Raw genomic sequence first — 20,100 nt, 5'->3', positions numbered from 1 at the left:
TGTAATAGCAGGGCTACATCAGGAACAAGTCACGCCCCTGTCACTATATAGGCTATACTCAGGTGGGGAGAGACCCTCAAAGAGCAAACTTAAGTATGCTGTCGTATGATAATAAAGGCTACAGAGAATAGCTAAAACAAAAGCACCATTCATGAAGGACAGTTTTGCATACTGTTCTGTACTCAGAGCCTAGCACAGTATCTGGCACACAGTTATTTCACAAATAAATATACAGAAATCAAGGCAATCAGGCATAAACTACCTAATCTCTTTTTTCTACATCAAAATATCCATATGGTCACCTTATTTGCTTCCTCCTTGTCTGAGATACTCCCTTCTCCTGCCAAGATTAATTCCTACATCTATCTTCTTTGATGTCATAACTTCTGACTCCATCTAGATTTTGTTTCTGCATTAATCAATCATTCTATTTCATTAATCCCGGTCCCATTTCTCAACTTCAAACATGCACAAAGGTTTCTGCTCTCTTGAAAAATCTTCCACTTGGTGCCACTGTTCCCTCTGGATAGCACCTTATTTTTCTCCTTTCTTTCAATGCCACACTTTAAAAGTATGTAGTTCCCTGCTTCAACTTTCTTCTCATCCTCTCACTCCTTAAGTTCCCAGAAAACTTGCTTCTGCTCTCTGCACACTAGTAAACTCACTCTACAAGTCACAAATTAACCCCTTTGGCCAAATTCAATGGACTATTCTGTCCTCTTGCTCCATGACATACCTGCAGTTTTGACACTGATGGAATAGCATGACAACAATAGCACTGTCTACTATATGCTTACTATATGCTGCATACTGCTTGAGGTACCTTATACACATTACCTCATTTCATCTTTACAAGGGAATAAGGTAGGTACTGTAATTTCCCCTATTCTACATATGAGAACATGGAGACTCATCAATGTTTTGTGACTTACCCTATGTTACAAAGGTAGTACATGATATAACTTGATTTTGACCTCAGATCTGACTCCAAAAGTAGATGTTAATAACAACAATTTATATTGCTTAATATTTTTCAGGTTTTGTTTTAGACATTAAGGTAATCTGTATTCATTGGAAAAAACTTACATATACTATTAACAACAGGAAAAAGGAAAATTTCCATTTTTTCACTTTTCTCTTTAATCCCACCCTCCAAGAATAATTCCTATTGCTAGCTAATATGCATCTCCCCGTTATACATACATATAACAGTTCTTTATTCTGGCTGTATATTATGTCCACTTGGGAAACTTTTAAGAAAAGTACTCATGGCTGAACCCTAGCCAACCATTCAGTAAAAATCTCACCCATCATTATTTTAAAAAATCTCCCAGGTGATTAAAATGTGTACCTGTAATGACATTACAGTTAGAAGCAACCTAAGTGTCCATCAACAGATGAATGGGCAAAGAAGATGTGGTCTATATATACAATGGAATATTACTCAGCCATAAAAAAGAACGAAACTTTGCCATTTGCAGCAACATGGATGGACTTGGAGGGCATTACGCTAAGTGAAATAAGTCAGACAAAGAAAGACAAATACTGTATGATAACACCTATATGTGGAATCTAAAAAATGCAGCACACTAGTGAATATAACAAAAAAGAAGCAGACTCACAGATATTGAGAACAAACTAGTGGTTACCAGTGGAGGGTGGGGAAATATAGGGGTGGGAGAATGGGAGGTATAAACTACTGGGTGTAAGATAGGATACAAAGATGTATTTGTACAATGCAGAGAACATAGCCAACATTTTGTAATAACTGTAAATGGAGTGTAACCTTTAAAAATTGTATAAAAATCAGAAAAAAACTTTAAAATGACATTACTGTTGACCCTTGACAACGGTGGAGCGGGTGGTTTACAGGCACTGACCATCCACACACTTGAGAATCCGAGTATGATTTATAGTCAGCCACCCACATCCACGGTTCCTCCACATCCGAGGATTCAACCAACCTCAGACCGTGCAGTATTTACGACTGAAAAAATTCTGTGTATAAGTGGACTCATGCAGTTCAAACCCGTGTTGTAGAAGGGTCAACTGTACATTATCTAGGTGCTTTTTCTCGCCTGCCCTTTCTTGAGATATTTTCTTATCTTCCTTCTTCCAGCCACTTAAATACAAATGCTCTCCTGGAGCCATGTTTTTCTCTGTTTTTAACCCTTTCTTCAACTATCACTACTCTTAAGAAAACTCTTAAACCTGTTCTCTGGTCTTAATCTCTTTCCAAGTTTAATTTCCAGACTACTACCTCTAACACATCATTTTCCACAAAAATTAATCTGTCTTTAATTTGTAAACTAGACTAGAAGTGAAAAGATTAGAGGCAGAAGCTTATAATAAAAAATAACCACAGAAAATGCTATCTGTGATGGAGGTCTGAATTAGAGGAGGAATGGAATGAATATAAGACAATACCAACAAAGAATTAATAGGATTAAGTGACTGAGTAGCTATCAGAGATAAAGGGGAAGAGAAGTCTAAAACAACTATAGTTTTCAGCATTCATACTCAGAGACTTGGTGCCAAAGAAGGTACAGAGAAATCAGAAGGAAAAGTAGTAGTCATTATTATTGCCATTTTCAGATGAGGAATCTGAAACTCAACAATATTAAATAATTTTCTCAATGTCCCGGGTGTCTGAGTTGAATGCAGATGCTTTGCACCCACTCTACTGCATAGTCAATGGAATCAAACTTGAAACTGCATCTGAATGTTTTTTTTTTTTAGCAATGGCCATCATAATCCAGTCCTAAACCTAACCCCCTTTTTACTTTTTCACTAAGTAAAACTTTAATTTTTCACTGTGCCCCAGTACACTTCCTGTTCTAGTAAATTCAAACTGCTCACAACCTATCACATATGTCTTCTTCATTCATTCATCCATGTCCCTGCCACAAATGAACCCTATAAATCCCAGCCATCTTCCAAAGACCAGCTCAAGTTTTACTTTCATCAGAATATCCTTCCCATTTATTATAACCCAAAGGGATATGTTCCTTTGTCTTTGCCAACAAAATGAACACGTGGATCTCACTGCCTTACACTTCTTTCTAAATGTTATGTATTACTGCCCTCCCAATAAGGATTTGCTTGAGGAAAGAACCTGATACCTTAAACTCATTCTCTCTCCTCCACAGCAAGAAAGAGTTTACTTAAAGTAGAGAAATAACTTGTTGAGATAACTCCCTTCATTCATCTTTCTAACCACTGTGATGTACCAAAATAGGGTAGGCCTCAAGTCAGTCAAGACTGCAAACTATTATTCACCAGATTGTGCCTGATGAGCTCTTTAGCAAATTCAAAGGAAGAAGAAGCGTTGTCCATCAAGCTTTTGAGTTCTGCCTGAAATTAAAAAAGGAAAGCCTTATGAAAATGAGAACTGTATAGTTCTTATATCACATATAAAATGTTACAACATTTTATAGTTGACAAAGAATTTAACATGCTGTTCCACTTGTTCTGCAGGACTCTAAGAAATGATCAATGTAATTACTATTATCCTCATTTTACAGATGAGAACATTGAGGCTTATAAACATTAAGTGACTGAACCTTACACTAAGTAGCAAGTCTGAAACTGGTGAACCCAAGTTTGTAGACTCACAGAGTTAGTCTTTTCTTTCAGGTGACAAACTTTTAACAACTAAGGTTGATTCTTATAGCTGACCATTCCACCTATGTCTTGAATTTTCATACTATCTCCTTCCTGCTGAATTGGCCTTAATTTACATGATGCAATTAACATAAATTCTCCCCTCTATGTTATTATTTATTAGACCTATCAGATCTCTTCTGTATTGTCGTGCACCCTTAACTTCCCTTAGAAGAAATGGTCAGCCATTTCCACAGCGTCTTCACTAATGTCCTAGACTCACTTATCCCCTTCCTCAGCTTTCTGCTATTCCCATCTTGCCACTCTATAATTTTTTTTTTTTTTTCCCAGCACGCGGGCCTCTCACTGTTGTGGCCTCCCCCGCTGCGGAGCACAGGCTCCGGACGCACAGGCTCAGCGGCCATGGCTCACGGGTCCAGCCGCTCCTCGGCACGTGGGACCTTCCCGGACCGGGGCACGAACCCGCGTCCCCTGCATCGGCCGGCGGACTCTCAACCACTGCGCCACCAGGGAAGCCCCGCCACTCTATAATTTTGATTAAACCTCCTCACCTCCTTTTTCTACTTCCATCAGTGGGTACCTAAGTTTTTCCGGATAAAATAATTAAATCCTTGATTATTCTCACTAAGCACTACAAACTTTTTCTACCTGATGTCACATAGGAATGCACACTTATTCAGCAATCCATTTACTAATCTCCTCTCTTGTCCACAGCAGTAATTCCAAAGCCTTGGGTCAGGGGTCCCCAACCTTTTTGGCACTGGGGACCAGTTTCGTGGAAGACAATTTTTCCACAGATGGGGGGCAGGGGGATGGTTCAGGCAGTAATGGGAGCAATGGGGAGCGCAGATGAAGCTTCGCTCGCTTGCCTTCCACTCACGTCCTGCTGTGCGGCCCGGTTCCTAGCAGGCAGCGGACCAATACCGGACTGTGGCCTGGGGCTTGGGGACCCCTGCCTTGGGTAATATTAGGCTAGTTCAGCAGTTTTCAAGCTTTTGGATCTCAAGATCTTTTTTAAATCTTAAAAATTATTAAGGATCCCAAAGAGTTTTTGTTTATGTGGGTTATAGCCATTCATATTTATTGTATTAGAAATTAAAACAGAAATTTTAAGTAATCAATTAATCAAAAGTAGTAATAAACCCACTACACATTAACACAAATAACATATTTTTCATTAAAAAAACTGTATTTACCAAAACAAAAATTTAGTGAGAAGAGTGCTGTTTTATATTTTTGCAAATCTCTTTAATGTCTGGCTTAACAGATGACAGCTGGATTGACATATCTGTATCTGCAATCAATCTATTTTGAAATCATGTTGTCCCTGGAAAACTTCACTGCATACTTGAGTGAAAAAACAAAATCTTTTAGTATTATGATAGCTTTGATCTCAGGCAGGGCCAGCCAGGAATAAAGGTGAGGCAAGTGAGCTACCTAGGGCGCAAAATTTAAAGCAGCACTCACTGCACATGAAAAGATGTTCAACTTCATTAGTTATCAGGGAAATACAAATCAAAATTACAATGAGCTTCCACTTCACATCCACTGGTATAGCTAGAATAAAAAAGTCAGATAAGAAAAAAAAGTCAGATAACAACAACTGTTGGCAAGGATGTAGAAAAATTGAAACTCTTATACATTGCTAGTGGAAATGTAAACTGGTGCAGCCACTCTGGAAAACAGTATGACCCAACAATTCCACTCCTAGGTATATACCCAAGACAAATGAAAACATGTTCAAAACATGTCCAAAAACATGTATACAAATGTTTACAGCAGCATTATTCATGATAGGAAGAAGGTGGAAACAATCCAAATAACCATCCCCTGACAACTGGAAAAATAAAATGTGGTATATCCACACAATGGAATATTATTTGGTCATAAAAATGAATGAAGTACTAAAACATGCTATAACATGATGAACTTTATAAACATTACGGTAAAGTAAAAGAAGCCAGTCATAAAAGATCACATAGTATATGATTCCTTTTACAGGAAATATCCCAAACAGGCAAATCCATAGAGACAGAAAGTAGATTAAGTAGTTGCTTAGGGCTTGGTGAATGGGGGTTGATAGCTATAGGGTATGGAGTTTCTTTTTGAGGTAATGGAAATGTTCTAAAATTGACTGTGGTGGGAATTCCCTGGTGGTCCAGTGGATAGGACTCCGTGATTTCACTGCCGAGGCCGAGGGTTCGATCCCCCATCAGGGAACTAAGATCCCGCAAGCCTCATGGCACAGCCAAAAATAGAGGGGAAAAAAAAAAAGAAGTGCTTAAAAATAAATAAATAAAATTGTCCATGATGAAGATTGCACATAGTGGTGAATATACTAAAAACCACCGAATTGTATACTTTAAAAGGGTGAACTGTATGGTATGTTACATATATCTCAATAAAGCTGTTAAAACATAAAATTATAAATAGAAGATGTAGGTCATCTTATAATATGTTAGAGTGAAAATGACCTTTCTAAAAGCACGACAACTTGATAGAAATCATGTAAGAAATATTCCTCATGAAACATCAATACGTGATTTTATGTTCAAATTTTCTGTGTCCTATATTAGGGTTTTGTCTTTGCAATCTAATTCATCAATCTTTGTCTTTAATTGAGAAATCAAACCTTTTAAATGTAATTACAGATAAGCTGGATTTGAAAAAGGCAAAACAATAGGTGTTTAGAAGCCTATAAATGTGACTGTGTTCCAGCCTATGAAATCTTTGATAATTGCTCAGTTCGCTGAGAGTTTACAATGTATATGAAGGTAAGGACTTTGCAGACATCACAGAAACCTACAATAATGCAGTACTATTAGCTTGCATATTTTGCAGATAATGCTTAAGGAGGTTAAGTAGTGCACTGAAAGCCACATAGCTGGTAAGCTAGGATTGGAATACGGTCTATCTGATTTCAAAGCTCCTGCTCTTAATCACTACCGGAGCCCTCCCAGTTTGAGAGGATAAAATTTCTTTATCCTCTGAAACCAGTTCTTCTTCCTTTTACCAGCAACCTATATTCACTGCTTCTACTTCTTCATCATCTACTTGTCATCCCTCTGCCATATCCTTCAGGACAATTCTCAACCCAAGTGATTACTCATTCACTCTTTATCTCCTTGCCACCTAGCTTCAACACCCAATAATAATGATACCCTAGTCAGAGTAGGAAACCCCAGTTAGGAAATCCAATGGCTTTTTCTCAATCTGCATCTTTATTGACTTCTTTTGAACCTCCTCCTTCTTCTAATGTGATTCACCCTTAATTTGTTAGTCATATTTTAAATTTCTCATTCAACCATTACTTAGTTGGCAGCAACTTTGTGTGTGCATTGTGCCAGGTCCTGGGATACAAATGCCAAAGGACAGTCTCAACCCTCAATAAGCTTGTCTAGATTAAAGATAATTAAAGCAGGTTAATGAGGCCTTGCTCAGGTAGGATCCGCCACCATCTGGACCCTCAGGGCCCCAGTGCAGCTCAGGGCCATGGCTCTGTGCTGGCCCATGGCCATTGGCCTCAACAAAGGCCACAAGGTGACTAATAACATGAGCAAGCCGAGGCCTAGCCACCGCCACGGGCGCCTCACCAAGTATACCAAGTGTGTGTGAGACGTGATCCAAGAGGTATGCAGCTTTGCCCCTTAAGAACGGCGGGCCACGGAGCTGCTCAAGGTCTCCAAGGACACATGGGCCCTCAAGTTCAAGAAAAGGGTGGGGACACACTTCCATGCCAAAAGGAAGAGACAGGAGCTGAGTAATGTCCTGGCAGCCAGGAGGAAAGCAGCAGCCAAGAAGGATGGAGCTCCCTCCCCTCAGTGCGTAATAAAACCTCTTCAGAGAAAAAAAAAGAAAATTAGGCAACTACCAAATAATAAGTATGATTTTATACATAGATATAAAATCATATATAATAGCCATATTATTACCAATTACTTGTTGGTAAGATATAATAACCATATTATTTGATTACATTTAAATAATCATGCTTATTACTTGGTAGCTATATTATTATGTATATATATAAATTAAGAGCAAGAGGAATGTACACCTAAGTTTGCAGTAAATTTTAGTGGTTAAGTCTCTGGGCTTTAGAGTCAGGGTTTGAGACCTGAATTTCTCACTTGTTAGTTGTATAACCTTGGGTAAATTGTTCAAAGTACTTTAAGAATTGAGTGAGGGCTTCCCTGGTGGCGCAGTGGTTGAGAGTCCACCTGCCAATGCAGGGGACACGGGTTCGTGCCCCGGTCCGGGAGGATCCCACATGCCGCGGAGCGGCTAGGCCCGTGAGCCATGGCCACTGAGCCTGCGCGTCCGGAGCCTGTGCTCCGCAACGGGAGAGGCCACAACAGTGAGAGGCCCGCGTACCGCAAAAAAAAAAAAAGAATTGAGTGAATCATTACAGATTATTTCATGTTTACTATAGAAGATCAGAATGCTTTGGTGTCTGGGGAGAGAATGAACTATACAATATAGAGCCCATTATAAAAATTACTAGAGGAATGTCTGCTTTTAAATGGTTTAATAAAATTAACATAGGTAAACACAAACTATATCCTCTCGCTACCAAAAAAAAAAAAAAAGCTTCTTCAGGTACCTTTGACATAGTCATCTACTGCTGGAGAACTTTACCAAATCAACATGCAATCTACATGGACACAATTTCAAATGAAAAAGCATGCCTTTAGTGCAGTCTGGTATCCTGACATGGACACCGTCAGACCTACAGCAGATTGGTTAGCCATGCCACCCATACCAGACTCTGGAAAGAACATGTGCGGACAAAATGTAAACATGTAATAGGTTGGACCTTATACTAAAATTGGCAAGGTCCCCAAGACTGACTCAAGGTAGAAAGGCAAGAATACACTTCTCTTCTTTCATTTATTCTAAACAAAACTCTAATGAGATCAAATTGCAAATCCAGTTTACTATTAAACTGCTGATGCTGGGAACTAGCCAATTAGGCAGACTCCAGGGACTCTAGTTGAAATGAGTATTCCAAGAATGTATTTTATATAATATCGATATATAAATAGACCACTCCATTGCATATTAAGCAATTTAATTGATAGGCATTTCTTTTGCCACAACTGACCACCTTTATCGACATAAACCATGAAAAGTGAATCTGGGCATATGTTAAGGACGTGTTCTCCAACCACCAGCTGCTAAACACTGTTTTACCCAGCAGTTGAATCTGCTGTTGGTGTAAAGTATGTTTACATACTTTATAGGGAAATACAGGGTAATTCAAACTGGAATTAAGTAAATTAAGAACCAATTATGGGACTTCCCTGGTGGTGCAGTGGTTAAGAATCCGCCTGCCAATGCGGGGGAAACGTGTTTGATCCCTGGTCCGGGAAGATCCCACATGCTGTGGAGCAACTAAGCCCGTGTGCCACAACTACTGAGCCCGCATGCCACAACTATTGAAGCCTGCGCACCTAGAGCCCGTGCTCCACAAGAGAAGCCACCGCCATGAGAAGCCTGCGCACCGCAACGAAGAGTAGCCCCCACTTGCTGCAACTAGAGAGAGCCCGCGCACAGCAACGAAGACCCAATACAGCCAAAATAGAAATTAAAAAAAAAAAAAAAAGAACAAATTTCATCACTACCTCAGCAGCTTTGCCATTGTAAAGGCGAAAATGATTACAGGCCTTAAGATTGAGTGCGATGGTACTATCAGGAATTTGCTGAAGATAAACAGCCAGAACTTCTTGAGACACATCATAGTAATCCAGCTTGTAGTAACACAGGGCCACATAAACATTGAGGGCAAGGTACTCCCTATTAGATGAAAGAATTAAGGATTAACAATTTAAGTCTACTTCATAGAAATGTTGTCAAGCTACAGACCTTTTTAATGGCTCAAATGGACAGCAAGGCAAAGAGGACATTTCTTCTTTTAAAGAAAAAAGAAGAATATAATCAGTGTAGCATCTTTCTTTTTGTATTATAATATTTAAGTGTTTTGACATAAGCAGAGTAAAAGATGACAACTAGAGGAGAAAGGGAAAAGTTCAACTACTACCTATTCATGTTTAAAAAAACTTACATAATCAGTAATCGAGTATAAACTCAAATAAGCAGGCAAGGCAAGTAGATTTGACGACTGAGAATGGGAATGGGTGGGAGATTGTGACAGTAAAGCAAAGGAAGGGAGAAGGGAAGTGTATGAGATATTTTGGGGATGCAGGAGAGAAGCCAAGTGGTCAGTGATAAAGTTGGAACATTAATTCTTCAGAATGATTTGTTTCCAATTTTGTCAGCAAGTTACCTACAGTGTAACCAAAACACTGAAATTGATACACCTAGACCATGCATTTCCAACAGGTGTGATATCACCCACAAAGGGGCAAAAATTGGTTCTTATGGAGAGGTGGAAAATCATACTCATTTTATATATAAAGCATAGATATACATGCAGTACATAAACAGATATACAATATATCTATGGTACTGAAACTTCATGGGAGGGCAATTAACGGGAGAAAAATCTAAAAAGCCTCCTTGGTAGGTCAATAATGAAATAAAGGTGGAGAAACCCTGATCTAGACAATAAGGAGTTCTTAATCTCACCAGATTATTAGCTAAATAGATTTGAACACATGGTGATATTAGATCCAAAGGACACTAGGTCCTCAGCCAAACTAGGTACAGAAGAAAGTAACAAAATGAGATTTCAAGGAGGCATAAATGGACACAGACCTGTTATCTAGCAGTATTCGCTTATAAATATCAATAGCTTCTTGGTAGTGAGATCGCATATAGTGGATTGAGGCCAAACTGAGTTGATCTTCTGTGATATCCTGAAGATTCTGATGAAAGTTCATCAATTTCTTCTCATCATTAAACTAAAATTGTAAGACAGCAAAAGACGTGTAAAGATTCACATTAGAGTACGGTTACAGAAATCAACACCTACGTAATGGATATTTTAACTTCCCCTTCCCCTTCAGCCATTTGTCTCTGTTCTATTTCCCTTCAGCTCCTGGTGGTCTTTACCTCTCCTTCAGAGAAAGAATAAAAATAGTCTCTGGGGACTTCCCTGGCGGTACAGTGGTTAAGAATCTGCCTGCCAATGCAGGGGACACGGGTTCGAGCCCTGGTCCAGGTAGATCCCACATGCCGCGGAGCAACTAAGCCTGTGTGCCACAACAACTGAGCCTGCGCTCTAGAGCCCGTGAGCCACAACTACTGAAGCCCGCGCGCCACAACTACTGAGCCCGCATGCCACAACTACTGAAGCCCATGCACCTAGAGCCTGTGCTCCGCAACAAGAGAAGCCACCGCAATGAGAAGCCCGTGCGCTGCAACGAAGAGTAGCGACTGCTCGCCGCAACTAGAGAAAGTCCACGTGCAGCAACAAAGATCCAACGCAGCCAAAATAAATAAATAAATATTAAAAAAAAATTTTTTTTAAATAGTCTCTGGAGGCAGAGCCTTAACAATGGGAAGCCTTTAAGTTACAGCTCATATTAATTACTTGACACTCTTCTTCTTACCTTCTTTTCTTTTCTATTTCTTTCTTTATATCTTCTCCCTTTCTTTTTTCTCTCTGTCTCTATCTTTTTTACATGCTGTTTATAAGAGAGACATTTAAAATAGAAGGACACAGAAAGATAGAGAGTGAAAGGATGGGAAAAGATACAATAAGCAAACACTAACCAAAAGGGAGCTGGTGGAGCTACACAAGTACGACAAAGTAGTCTTTACATGAAGAGAGATTTTTGGAGATAAAGAGAGACATTTCATAATGATAAATGTTTCAGTCCACTAGATGGACATAACAATTCTAAATCTGTAACACTTAATGATAGTCTGCAAAACATGTAAAGCAAAAATCGAAAGAACTAAACAGGGAGACAGATAATTATAGCATGAAGGTTTTTTTGTTTCCCCCCGCACTGCCTGGCTTGCAGGATCTAGCTCCCTGGCCAGGGACTGAACCCGTGCCCTTGGCAGTGAAAGAGCAGAGTCCCAACCACTGGACCAACAAGGAATTCCCCAAATTTTTAAATGCACCAAAAATAATTATTTTCAAATACTACCTTTGCACAATTAGATAAACTTCCTGTAAAATAATTTAGTACTATCAATTAAAAGCTTTAAATTTTTATTGTTCATACTCAGTAACTCAGTAAGTCCATTTTAGGATGTTAGAATCACATTTTTATCATTAAAATTAAAAGCAATCTGGAAGTTAAATAACTAGAAGTGTTGAATGAATTGTGGCACATGCATATGATGGATTGTTATTTTAAAAAGTCTGGTTTTTAAGACTAGTGACTCAGGGGTACACTTGTACTACAAAGATAAGTTAAAAAAAAAGCAGAATACAAAAATATATATTTAACATGAATCCCATTCTGCAAAACAAATGAACAAAAATACAAATATGCATATAAAAAATAATTACCCCAAAAGGAGATATGCCAAAACGTTGAAATTCAGTTAGCTTTAAATATGGTAGATGTTATATCCTTTTATTGCATATTTATATTTTGCTTAATAGAATGTGTAATTTTATAATATGAAAAATGATTTTAAAAATTATTTTATGACATGATCAAAATTATTGCTATAAGGCAATTCTGAAAGGTATGTATTTACTTTCAGGAGTCAGGACAAGGTGTCTTTGATTCTGTTTCCTAAGAGACAATAAGATGGTGGAAACAAACTAATCTTAAATGACTACTGCTTAAGAAGAACTAAAACCTAACATTTCTGAATAAATAAACAGAGTAAAAAAACATTAATGGGGGAGAAAGTCCTATAAAATTAACACCTGTATTCTACTTGTTCTAGAAATACCATTAACGAGACTTTCTACTTAATTTTCTTTCACCCTTGTTGGTAACAAGAAGAAAGAGAAATATATTTTAAAAACAAAAAGTGTGAAGTCAATTACATGTCAATTAAAAAAAGATATACATAAAAAATTTTTTTTAATCTTACCACATTAAAACAAAAAGTGTGAAATAGGAACGGAAGTACCTTGTGAGCCAAGTGGAAGAGGAGGCGGTTTTGAAGTCGGCTTTTTGGAGCTGTGAAAAAAATCCAAGGTGCTTATTAAAGAACTCAATTGTCTATGGCACTTAGTCCCTTGCAGGAATGACACGAGACAGATAAATCTTCCCAAATCCTTACCTACTGGATCCTGCTACGTCTCTGCTATAATATATTAATGTATTATTTTAGTCTAGTCCTACTGCAGTAGCAGCGACATCACCAAGAACCAGAAGGAAAATGCTCTAAGGTTCCGCTCTTGCCCACACTTCTTCCTCCTCACTCTATGGTGCTGAAGCACAGCACGGCACTCCTCCCAGTTCCAGCAGCAGCCCACCCTGTGTAGTTCACACACTGAAGCAAACACCGGAAGCAAATGGTTACGGTCATCTCAGTACATGTAGGAATCCACTCTCATTCAGCTGGTCTTCCAGTGTTCTTTGTCGATTCCTTCTGAAATCCCCTTTTCATAATTACAGTGCCATATTTTCCTAAATACTAGCCCCGTCTCCATTTCATAGATCTTCTGGCATGATAATCTACCATCTAAAACAGGGAGCCAAGCAAAAAGGTGAACACCTCTTAAGTTCCAGATGTGCTCTTGGAGAATTTTCCTAATTCTAGACACTCAATCTTATATCTCTTTACAACAAAAAGTCATACTTCAATGTATAAAAAAGAAAGACATATATGGAAAGAGAGATAGCTACCTTGATCACCTTACATGTGTCTAACTGTTCTAGGCATAGATAAAGTCTAGAAACGTGAGATAAATAACTCAAAGACCTTTATAACTAAATTAGGAAAATTAGAATTCCATGACTCTGAACTAGAATTCTATCTAAATATGTATATATCAGTTAATTCTCTAAGATTTCTACCCTGAAATACATTCTTCCCTAACATATTTCCTAACAAACATTCTTTTGCCCACTTTCTCTACTTTTCTTTGAATTTAATTTGATTCATACTCTAATTATTCTTAATCTTTCCTCCCATAGTTCCCTTTTGCCCTACTCTATTTGCAAATTTGAGTCCAGCTCTCCTAAGTTGACTGTCCTGGTAAGTAAAGCAAAAGGGAAGAAATCTGGATTCTTCAAGTTGAAATTACTTGGCTTCTCATTCAGAAGCAGGAAAAGAAGCTATAAAATGCACATTCGTAACAGCTTGAACAACTATACCCAACTCCTACCAACAGCATGAACTTCCTACCACAGTGGAGCCTAAGAAAGGCACCTTGCCCTTTTTCTTCTCTCATCCTTCTGCTTTTTGGCTTTAGCTTCTGAGGAGGTGAACTGGGGAGGGTAAGTAGCACACAGATTAACTCTCTTTTTAAACATAAAGTTGCTAAGATCCAATAGTCTTTCAAGAGTAAAGCTTTTTTTTTTTTTTTTAGCTTTCTAATGTCACTTGATTTTTCCTCAATAGAAAAAGGAATTAAATAAGTTTTAAAATCTTCAAAATGACTCTTACTATTAGTGAGAATACCAGATATTAAAAGGGCCCATTTACCTTTAAATCCAGCTGCTTCGGCTTGTTTATACATTCCAAGAAAAAAGTAGGTACAGGCTAGGTTCACCCAGACTTCAGGATTGCAATTTTCCTCTTTCGTTGCATTTTCATATTCCTGAAACATACATTAAGCAGTGATCCCTTTCAGCAGTAGGGTAATCAATGGGCCATTCCTTTATGTATAATGGAATAGGAGTTCTTACTGTGACTGGGCAACTTCACATTTAGGGACTTCTATATGCTCCTTACCTATTCTATACCTGTAATATTAAATACTGAAGCTGGGCTTCCCTGGTGGCGCAGTGGTTGAGAGTCCACCTGCCGATGCAGGGGACACGGGTTTGTGCCCTGGTCCGGGAAGATCCCACATGCCGCGGAGCGGCTGGGCCCGTGGGCCATGGCCGCTGAGCCTGCGCGTCCAGAGCCTGTGCTCCGCAACGGGAGAGGCCGCGACAGTGAGAGGCCCGCGTACCACAAAAAAAAAAAAAAAAAAAAATTCTGAAGCTAAGGCTCAATCCTACCCATGCAGGGCTGTTGTCCACATAACCTTACACTTGTTTTCTTTTTCCCCTTTTAATATTGACATGGGCTAACAAACTGCAGAAATGAAAAGCAACTAAAACAATTTTTTTGCTAACTTAAAAAGACATAAAAAAGATGCCTTATTAAAAATGCATAGGTTCAGTTAACTTAAAATCTGATAACCTTAATACCCCACAAATTTCATTTCATTCTAATTGTTCTCTGGCTTTGTTTATTTGGCTTTCCACTTTTAAAATTTGGTGTGTTCTTCTGTTTTTTTTCCTTTTAAGGACAGTTTCTGAGATTCATTTTATTTTTAAAATAAAAATAAAATTTATTTTATTTTTGGCTCCATTGGGTCTTCGTTGCTGCACGCGGGCTTTCTTTAGTTGCGGTGACCGGGGGCTACTCTTCGTTGCAGTGTGCAGGCTTCTCATTGTGGTGGCTTCTCTTGTTGCGGAGCACGGGTTCTAGGTGCACGGGCTTCAGTAGTTATGGCACACGGGCTCTAGAGCGCAGGATCAGTAGTTGTGGCACACGGGCCTAGCTGCTCCGCAGCATGTGGGATCTTCCCGGACCAGGGATCGAACCCATGTCCCCTGCGTTGGCAGGCAGACTCTTAACAACTGTGCCACCAGGGAAGTCCCTCCATAAACTCTTTTACTATTAATCAGTCTTCCCCAGATGCCCTTTTTCTTTCTTACTCTGTTTGGGCTACTCTCTTTTCTCCTTTATCTTTCACATATACTACCAGCTCCTATTCTGCCCTTTTCACATCTTCACTTTTCCTTCACTGATTTTGTTGCTTTTGTTCATATCACTTCCTCATTACCTGATCTTGGATACTTTTCATTTTAGTAGTGCAGGTTATTTTAATATCCTTAGATTACACTTTGATAGTAAGAATATGTGGGAAAGTTCCAAACAATTTCATTTATGAATTAAAAATTATTTGACATAAGGCATCTGCAATTTTATCTAGATCCATAATTCCATAGATTGCTAATTACATTGCAGGGTTTACAATGACCAAGAAAAAAAACTTTCAAAGCTATACTTAAAAAATATAAAGATAATATAATCTTTCCTATGTCTAAAATTAACCACACAAAACAACAATGAACTTCTTTTTGAGAAAAGAATCGTGAAATTTTTTATCAAAAGGGCTTATTTTTCTTCTCCTGAAGACTTCCTTAAGAAAGACTAATATTAATATATTGAACAATCTCATTAGTATATATTTAAAAGGAAAAAGTAAACAGACATAGATAAATATGCTTGAACATATACAGAAGATTTCTGAGGCAACACATCAAAAAAGAGCCAATGGTTACTTCTGTTAACAAAGAAATAGGATTGAGGAAAGCATACAGGGTGACTTTTTTTCCTTTTTCCTTTGTTTCGTTCTATATTGTTTGAATTTTACCATGAGCGTGTATTATTATAATACAAAGCTTAATAACTTTTCAAAACCCTTCTGTTATAAAAAGAAAAGTTTCTTTAAACTAACCTCTAAAGCTCTCTTGTAGTCACCCAGATGAAAAGCACAGTATCCAATCCACAAATTAGTGTCCTCTTCTTGTTCCCCAACATGACGTTTGAACTTCACGTTAAAATTTCATGAAAAAAAAAATCATGAATACTTTGAATAGTACACTCTCTGTTAAACACTGCTATGTTAAGTTATTAATGAACAATAGGAAATCACAAATTGTAGAAGCAAGGTAATCTCAGTTTAATTAAACTGATACCTACAGAACTCAGCACAATTACCTTTATCTCAAATATTTCACAATTGTTTTTCTGTGTTTACTGACACCCTACTCCAGAAAGTATTTAAGAGTTATCCTCATAACAATTCTGGGTGATATATAAGGAACATAAGAATTATGTGAAATATTTAATGCCAAATAACTGAAAGTTAGTGAAATTAAGTGATGGACTCAAGGCCACATACAGCCAGTAGGTGTGGTGGCAGGGACCACCGTAGCCCATGGACTCCAAAGCCCATGTTTTCACCCCTCCATGCTCTACCCCGCATTCATCTTCATGCTTCAAACCTGCCCCGTGAGCACACACGTACATTTATTCATAGGTTATAACCTTTCACTGAGGACAAGCCATTAAATCATTCTATTACCCTTCAACAGGCTTACCAGGGCCTGCAAGAATTAAAGATGTTTAGAAGACCACCTAATCATTTATGTCCATTATGAAAAAATATTCATGAATTCATCAGCCAATGAAAGAAAAGCCCTGTTTTGGAGGAAAGGAGTGAGACCTTGAAGGAGGAGTCTGAATGACCATGGCAAGGTGAGATTTTTTTTTTTCACTCTGTATGGTGGTAAGTCAAAAACATGGGTAAAAAAAGTAAAAATTAAACAGATCATCATTAACTGTGGTGACCTAAATAGGAAGGAAATCTAAAAGAGTGGATATATGTATACGTATAACTGATTCACTTTGCTGTACAGCAGAAACTAACACAACACTGTAAAGCAACTATACTCCAATAAAAATTAATTTAAAAATAAATTAAAAATTAAAGAAAAACAGATCATTGTTACAAAACCTCAGGTGCCTCGACCATTACAAGATGAAGACATCTGTTGATACTTTCTTGTCTGAATAAGAACTTACTCCTGTAGCTAACTCCATAATATTAGAAATTCTCCTCTCACCAAATACTGTGAATTTGAGTACAGTGCCTTAAGTCTGAAAAAATTCTTATTTGAGGTCTCCCTGAATTTGCCCCAGGAATTCCCTGGAGCCACAGGAGAGCTCACGACACCTCCTCATCCTAAACCACGGCAGTTCCCATTCCCATCCATCATGGCACTTTGGCTACCTAAGAATGAAAGCGTAGCGCAGAACCTCCCTGACAACTTACAGGCAGCGTGGGATTACACAGTAAGGAAAGTGTGGTCACTGCCTCAAAGAAAAGAGAGAAGAGAAAATAGACTGACAAAAATTACACATGCATCTACCGCTCAGTCCACTGATTTACAGAGCTAGATGGTCCTTCCAAGTCAACTCCCCCACTTTAAAGATGAGAAAGCTGATGCCAGAAGAGTTAAGCAATGTGCTCAATACCAGAGCACTGGCAAGAAACACAGGACTATACGTGAAAGACTGAGAAAGATACATAAAGCTAATTAAAACACTTATTGTTGATAGAGTAATAAGGCTGTTGTAGTGCTTTAGAGAAATGATTATGGAACAACACAGCCAGGCTGTGCTGTCAAAACTCTTCATCTCTTCATTCTTTGGTGTACCCTTTCATTCTTTTATAACATATGCTTCCCAGAAAGCCGTTTCCCAAAGTGCAGCATCTTTGGAACATCTACATCAGAAGCACTTAGGCTACTTGCCCAAAATACGGGTTCCTGAGAACCACTGTAGGCTGATTCTGTAAAGAATCAGAATCCCTAGGGCAGGAGTCCAGGAATGTACATTTTAATAAGTACCCTAATTCTGATGCATATTAAAAGTTGAGAACTACTGCCATAGAGATTTGAAATATCTTCTGAAGATACAGTATTTTTAGACAATAAGCATGCAACATGGTAGAATTATTTAAATTTGATCAGAATGTTACAACATATAATAGGAATAAACCATAAATTGGTCAGGGGGTGGAATGAACAACATGTGAACTGACACTGTATTAAATGTCTCTCTACATTTTTAGGCTGGATTCATCATCAGTGGGACTAGATATAATTAAAACTGTCCCTCGAGAAATAAGTCTATCATTTTAGTTCACCTTTAATCAGGTTTATAGTTAACTTGGAATCTGGAATCTGGGCCTGACAAGATTTACAGAAAGTCCCAGAAGGCACCCACCTGTTCCAACAGCATAGCAACCAGCATTCACCCATGCATTCCTCTATATTCTGGTTTTTCACCTCCTAAGAAGCAACCTTCTTTGGACATTACCTCCAACAGGGTAATAGCTCCAGTGAAATCTCTTTGTGAAAGTAGCTCCTCTAGTTTTGGAATCTTCCTACCTTTCTTCTTTCTTTTGTCAGTATGCGGTAGGTCCCTGCCTACAGCAGGTTTGGCCCTTGAAAGCATCTGTGAAAGAAACAACAAAGACAGCTGTATGATCCCATTCCGATGGTCAATATTAAACTGAGAGTGACGGCTCCAGGATTTATAAGTCAAATCCGTAACAACGAACCCCAGGTAAGCGTATTCAAATTCTTTCTGTAACATGTTATTTTACTAAAAGGGCCATCACCCTGTGTTTGAGCTAACGAAACTGCTACTCCCTAGTTCTTTATCTCCCCCAATTAGAGTGAGGTAAGAGATGCTTTCGCGCAGCTGCTGTCATCTCAGCCTTCCCTCGGTCCGCTTTCCAGCCCACGCGCAGCTCAGGAGTGGGGAAATGGAGAAGCAGGAGGGAAGAAAGCAACGATGTATTTACAACTGCATCCCTGTCCCCCGTGGGAACACGGGGAGGGCACAGACACCATCCTCTGCTGACAATCCTAGACTTAACCCAGAAGTATGTCTGGAACCTCTAATCTCCAGTCCCAGGACCTACTCAGAGTTCTCCCTCACTGTTCAAAGCCACTAACCATCTTGGCGTCAGTCTTATGAATCCCCTCTGCAGACAAACAGAAGGCCGGGCCTCAGCGCGCCTCGGCATCCACAAAGCTGGCTCGGTCTCCACAGCAACCCCGCTGGGGGACTGGTCCGTGCAGGAGTAGCGCCCGCCGGAGAACCGGTGCCCTCCACGTCTTGGTTCCCCTAGGCTTTCACCGCTGCAGGAGTGAAAGTTTCTCCGGAGGAGAGCGTTGTTCTCTGTGCTGACAGCGAGAGTTTGACTCTATCTCCGTGAGTTTACTTTAGGAAAAAGCGAATTAGAATGGCATTGTTTTTCAAATACAAGTTTCCCGGGAAAGTAATTTTCAAGGACCACTTCCGGTTTGGATCGCGTTGGGCTCCTGAGCAACACCGGGCGCTGACTGGCACGTGATCGCCGTCTCTTGTGCAGTGCCTGAAAGCTTAGGAAAAAAATTCTGCCGAACCGAGGAAGCCGATGTTTGGAGGCGGGAGTTCACCAGAATACGGTTTCTTATTTCCATAGAGAAAGCTACCCTTGTGATGTGACGTTATATTGTGATTCCTGCTCATAGAATTTAGAATAGAACCTCTGATTTGTTATAAATAGGGAAACCCAACATGGAGTCACAGTGGCCAGTGTGGCACCCATCTTGATTGTTTCTAAAGATCTGATGTAAGATTTGGAATATGTAAATTAAGATAACTGGAATGTGAAGTCAAATAAGTAAATTGATTTTTTTTTTTTTTTTGGTGGTGGGAGTTGGCTGTGTCACAGGGCTTGTGGGATCTGAGTTACCCAACCAGGGATCAAACTCAGGCCCTCGTCAGTGAAAGCCTGGAGTTCTAACGGCTGGA

General features: G+C 39.0%; 1 protein-coding gene and 1 pseudogene across 4 annotated transcripts in view; one reads left to right on the top strand and one right to left on the bottom strand.

The window, feature by feature from the left end:
* Positions 1 to 19,375, bottom strand: part of IFT56 (intraflagellar transport 56) — a 36,531-nt gene extending 17,156 nt beyond the window's left edge. For 2 of the 3 annotated variants that reach the window (XM_079932267.1, XM_079932269.1), the window contains exons 1-8: positions 19,257 to 19,375; positions 18,613 to 18,750; positions 16,184 to 16,276; positions 14,152 to 14,266; positions 12,628 to 12,677; positions 10,339 to 10,484; positions 9,246 to 9,417; positions 3,280 to 3,354 (exon numbers count right to left, since the gene is read on the bottom strand). In XM_079932267.1, coding sequence (XP_079788393.1) covers positions 3,280 to 3,354; positions 9,246 to 9,417; positions 10,339 to 10,484; positions 12,628 to 12,677; positions 14,152 to 14,266; positions 16,184 to 16,276; positions 18,613 to 18,750; positions 19,257 to 19,259 — 792 coding nt within the window. In that variant the 5' untranslated portion in view covers positions 19,260 to 19,375. Of the gene's footprint in view, positions 1 to 3,279; positions 3,355 to 9,245; positions 9,418 to 10,338; positions 10,485 to 12,627; positions 12,678 to 14,151; positions 14,267 to 16,183; positions 16,277 to 18,519; positions 18,751 to 19,256 lie in introns of those variants that run through there. The other variant, XM_079932268.1, reaches the window with a different exon arrangement.
* On the top strand, positions 6,959 to 8,879 carry LOC307191485 (large ribosomal subunit protein eL36-like; annotated as a pseudogene). The gene is made up of 2 exons: positions 6,959 to 7,449; positions 8,865 to 8,879. The product of its transcript is annotated as a large ribosomal subunit protein eL36-like (transcript).
* Positions 19,376 to 20,100: the final 725 nt, after the last annotated feature.

The sequence above is a fragment of the Stenella coeruleoalba genome (assembly GCF_951394435.1).
Source record: "Stenella coeruleoalba genome assembly, chromosome: 9".
NCBI lineage: Eukaryota > Metazoa > Chordata > Mammalia > Artiodactyla > Delphinidae > Stenella > Stenella coeruleoalba.
The sequence above is the reverse complement of the archived record's forward strand: the minus strand, read 5'-3'. Positions and strand labels throughout refer to the sequence as shown.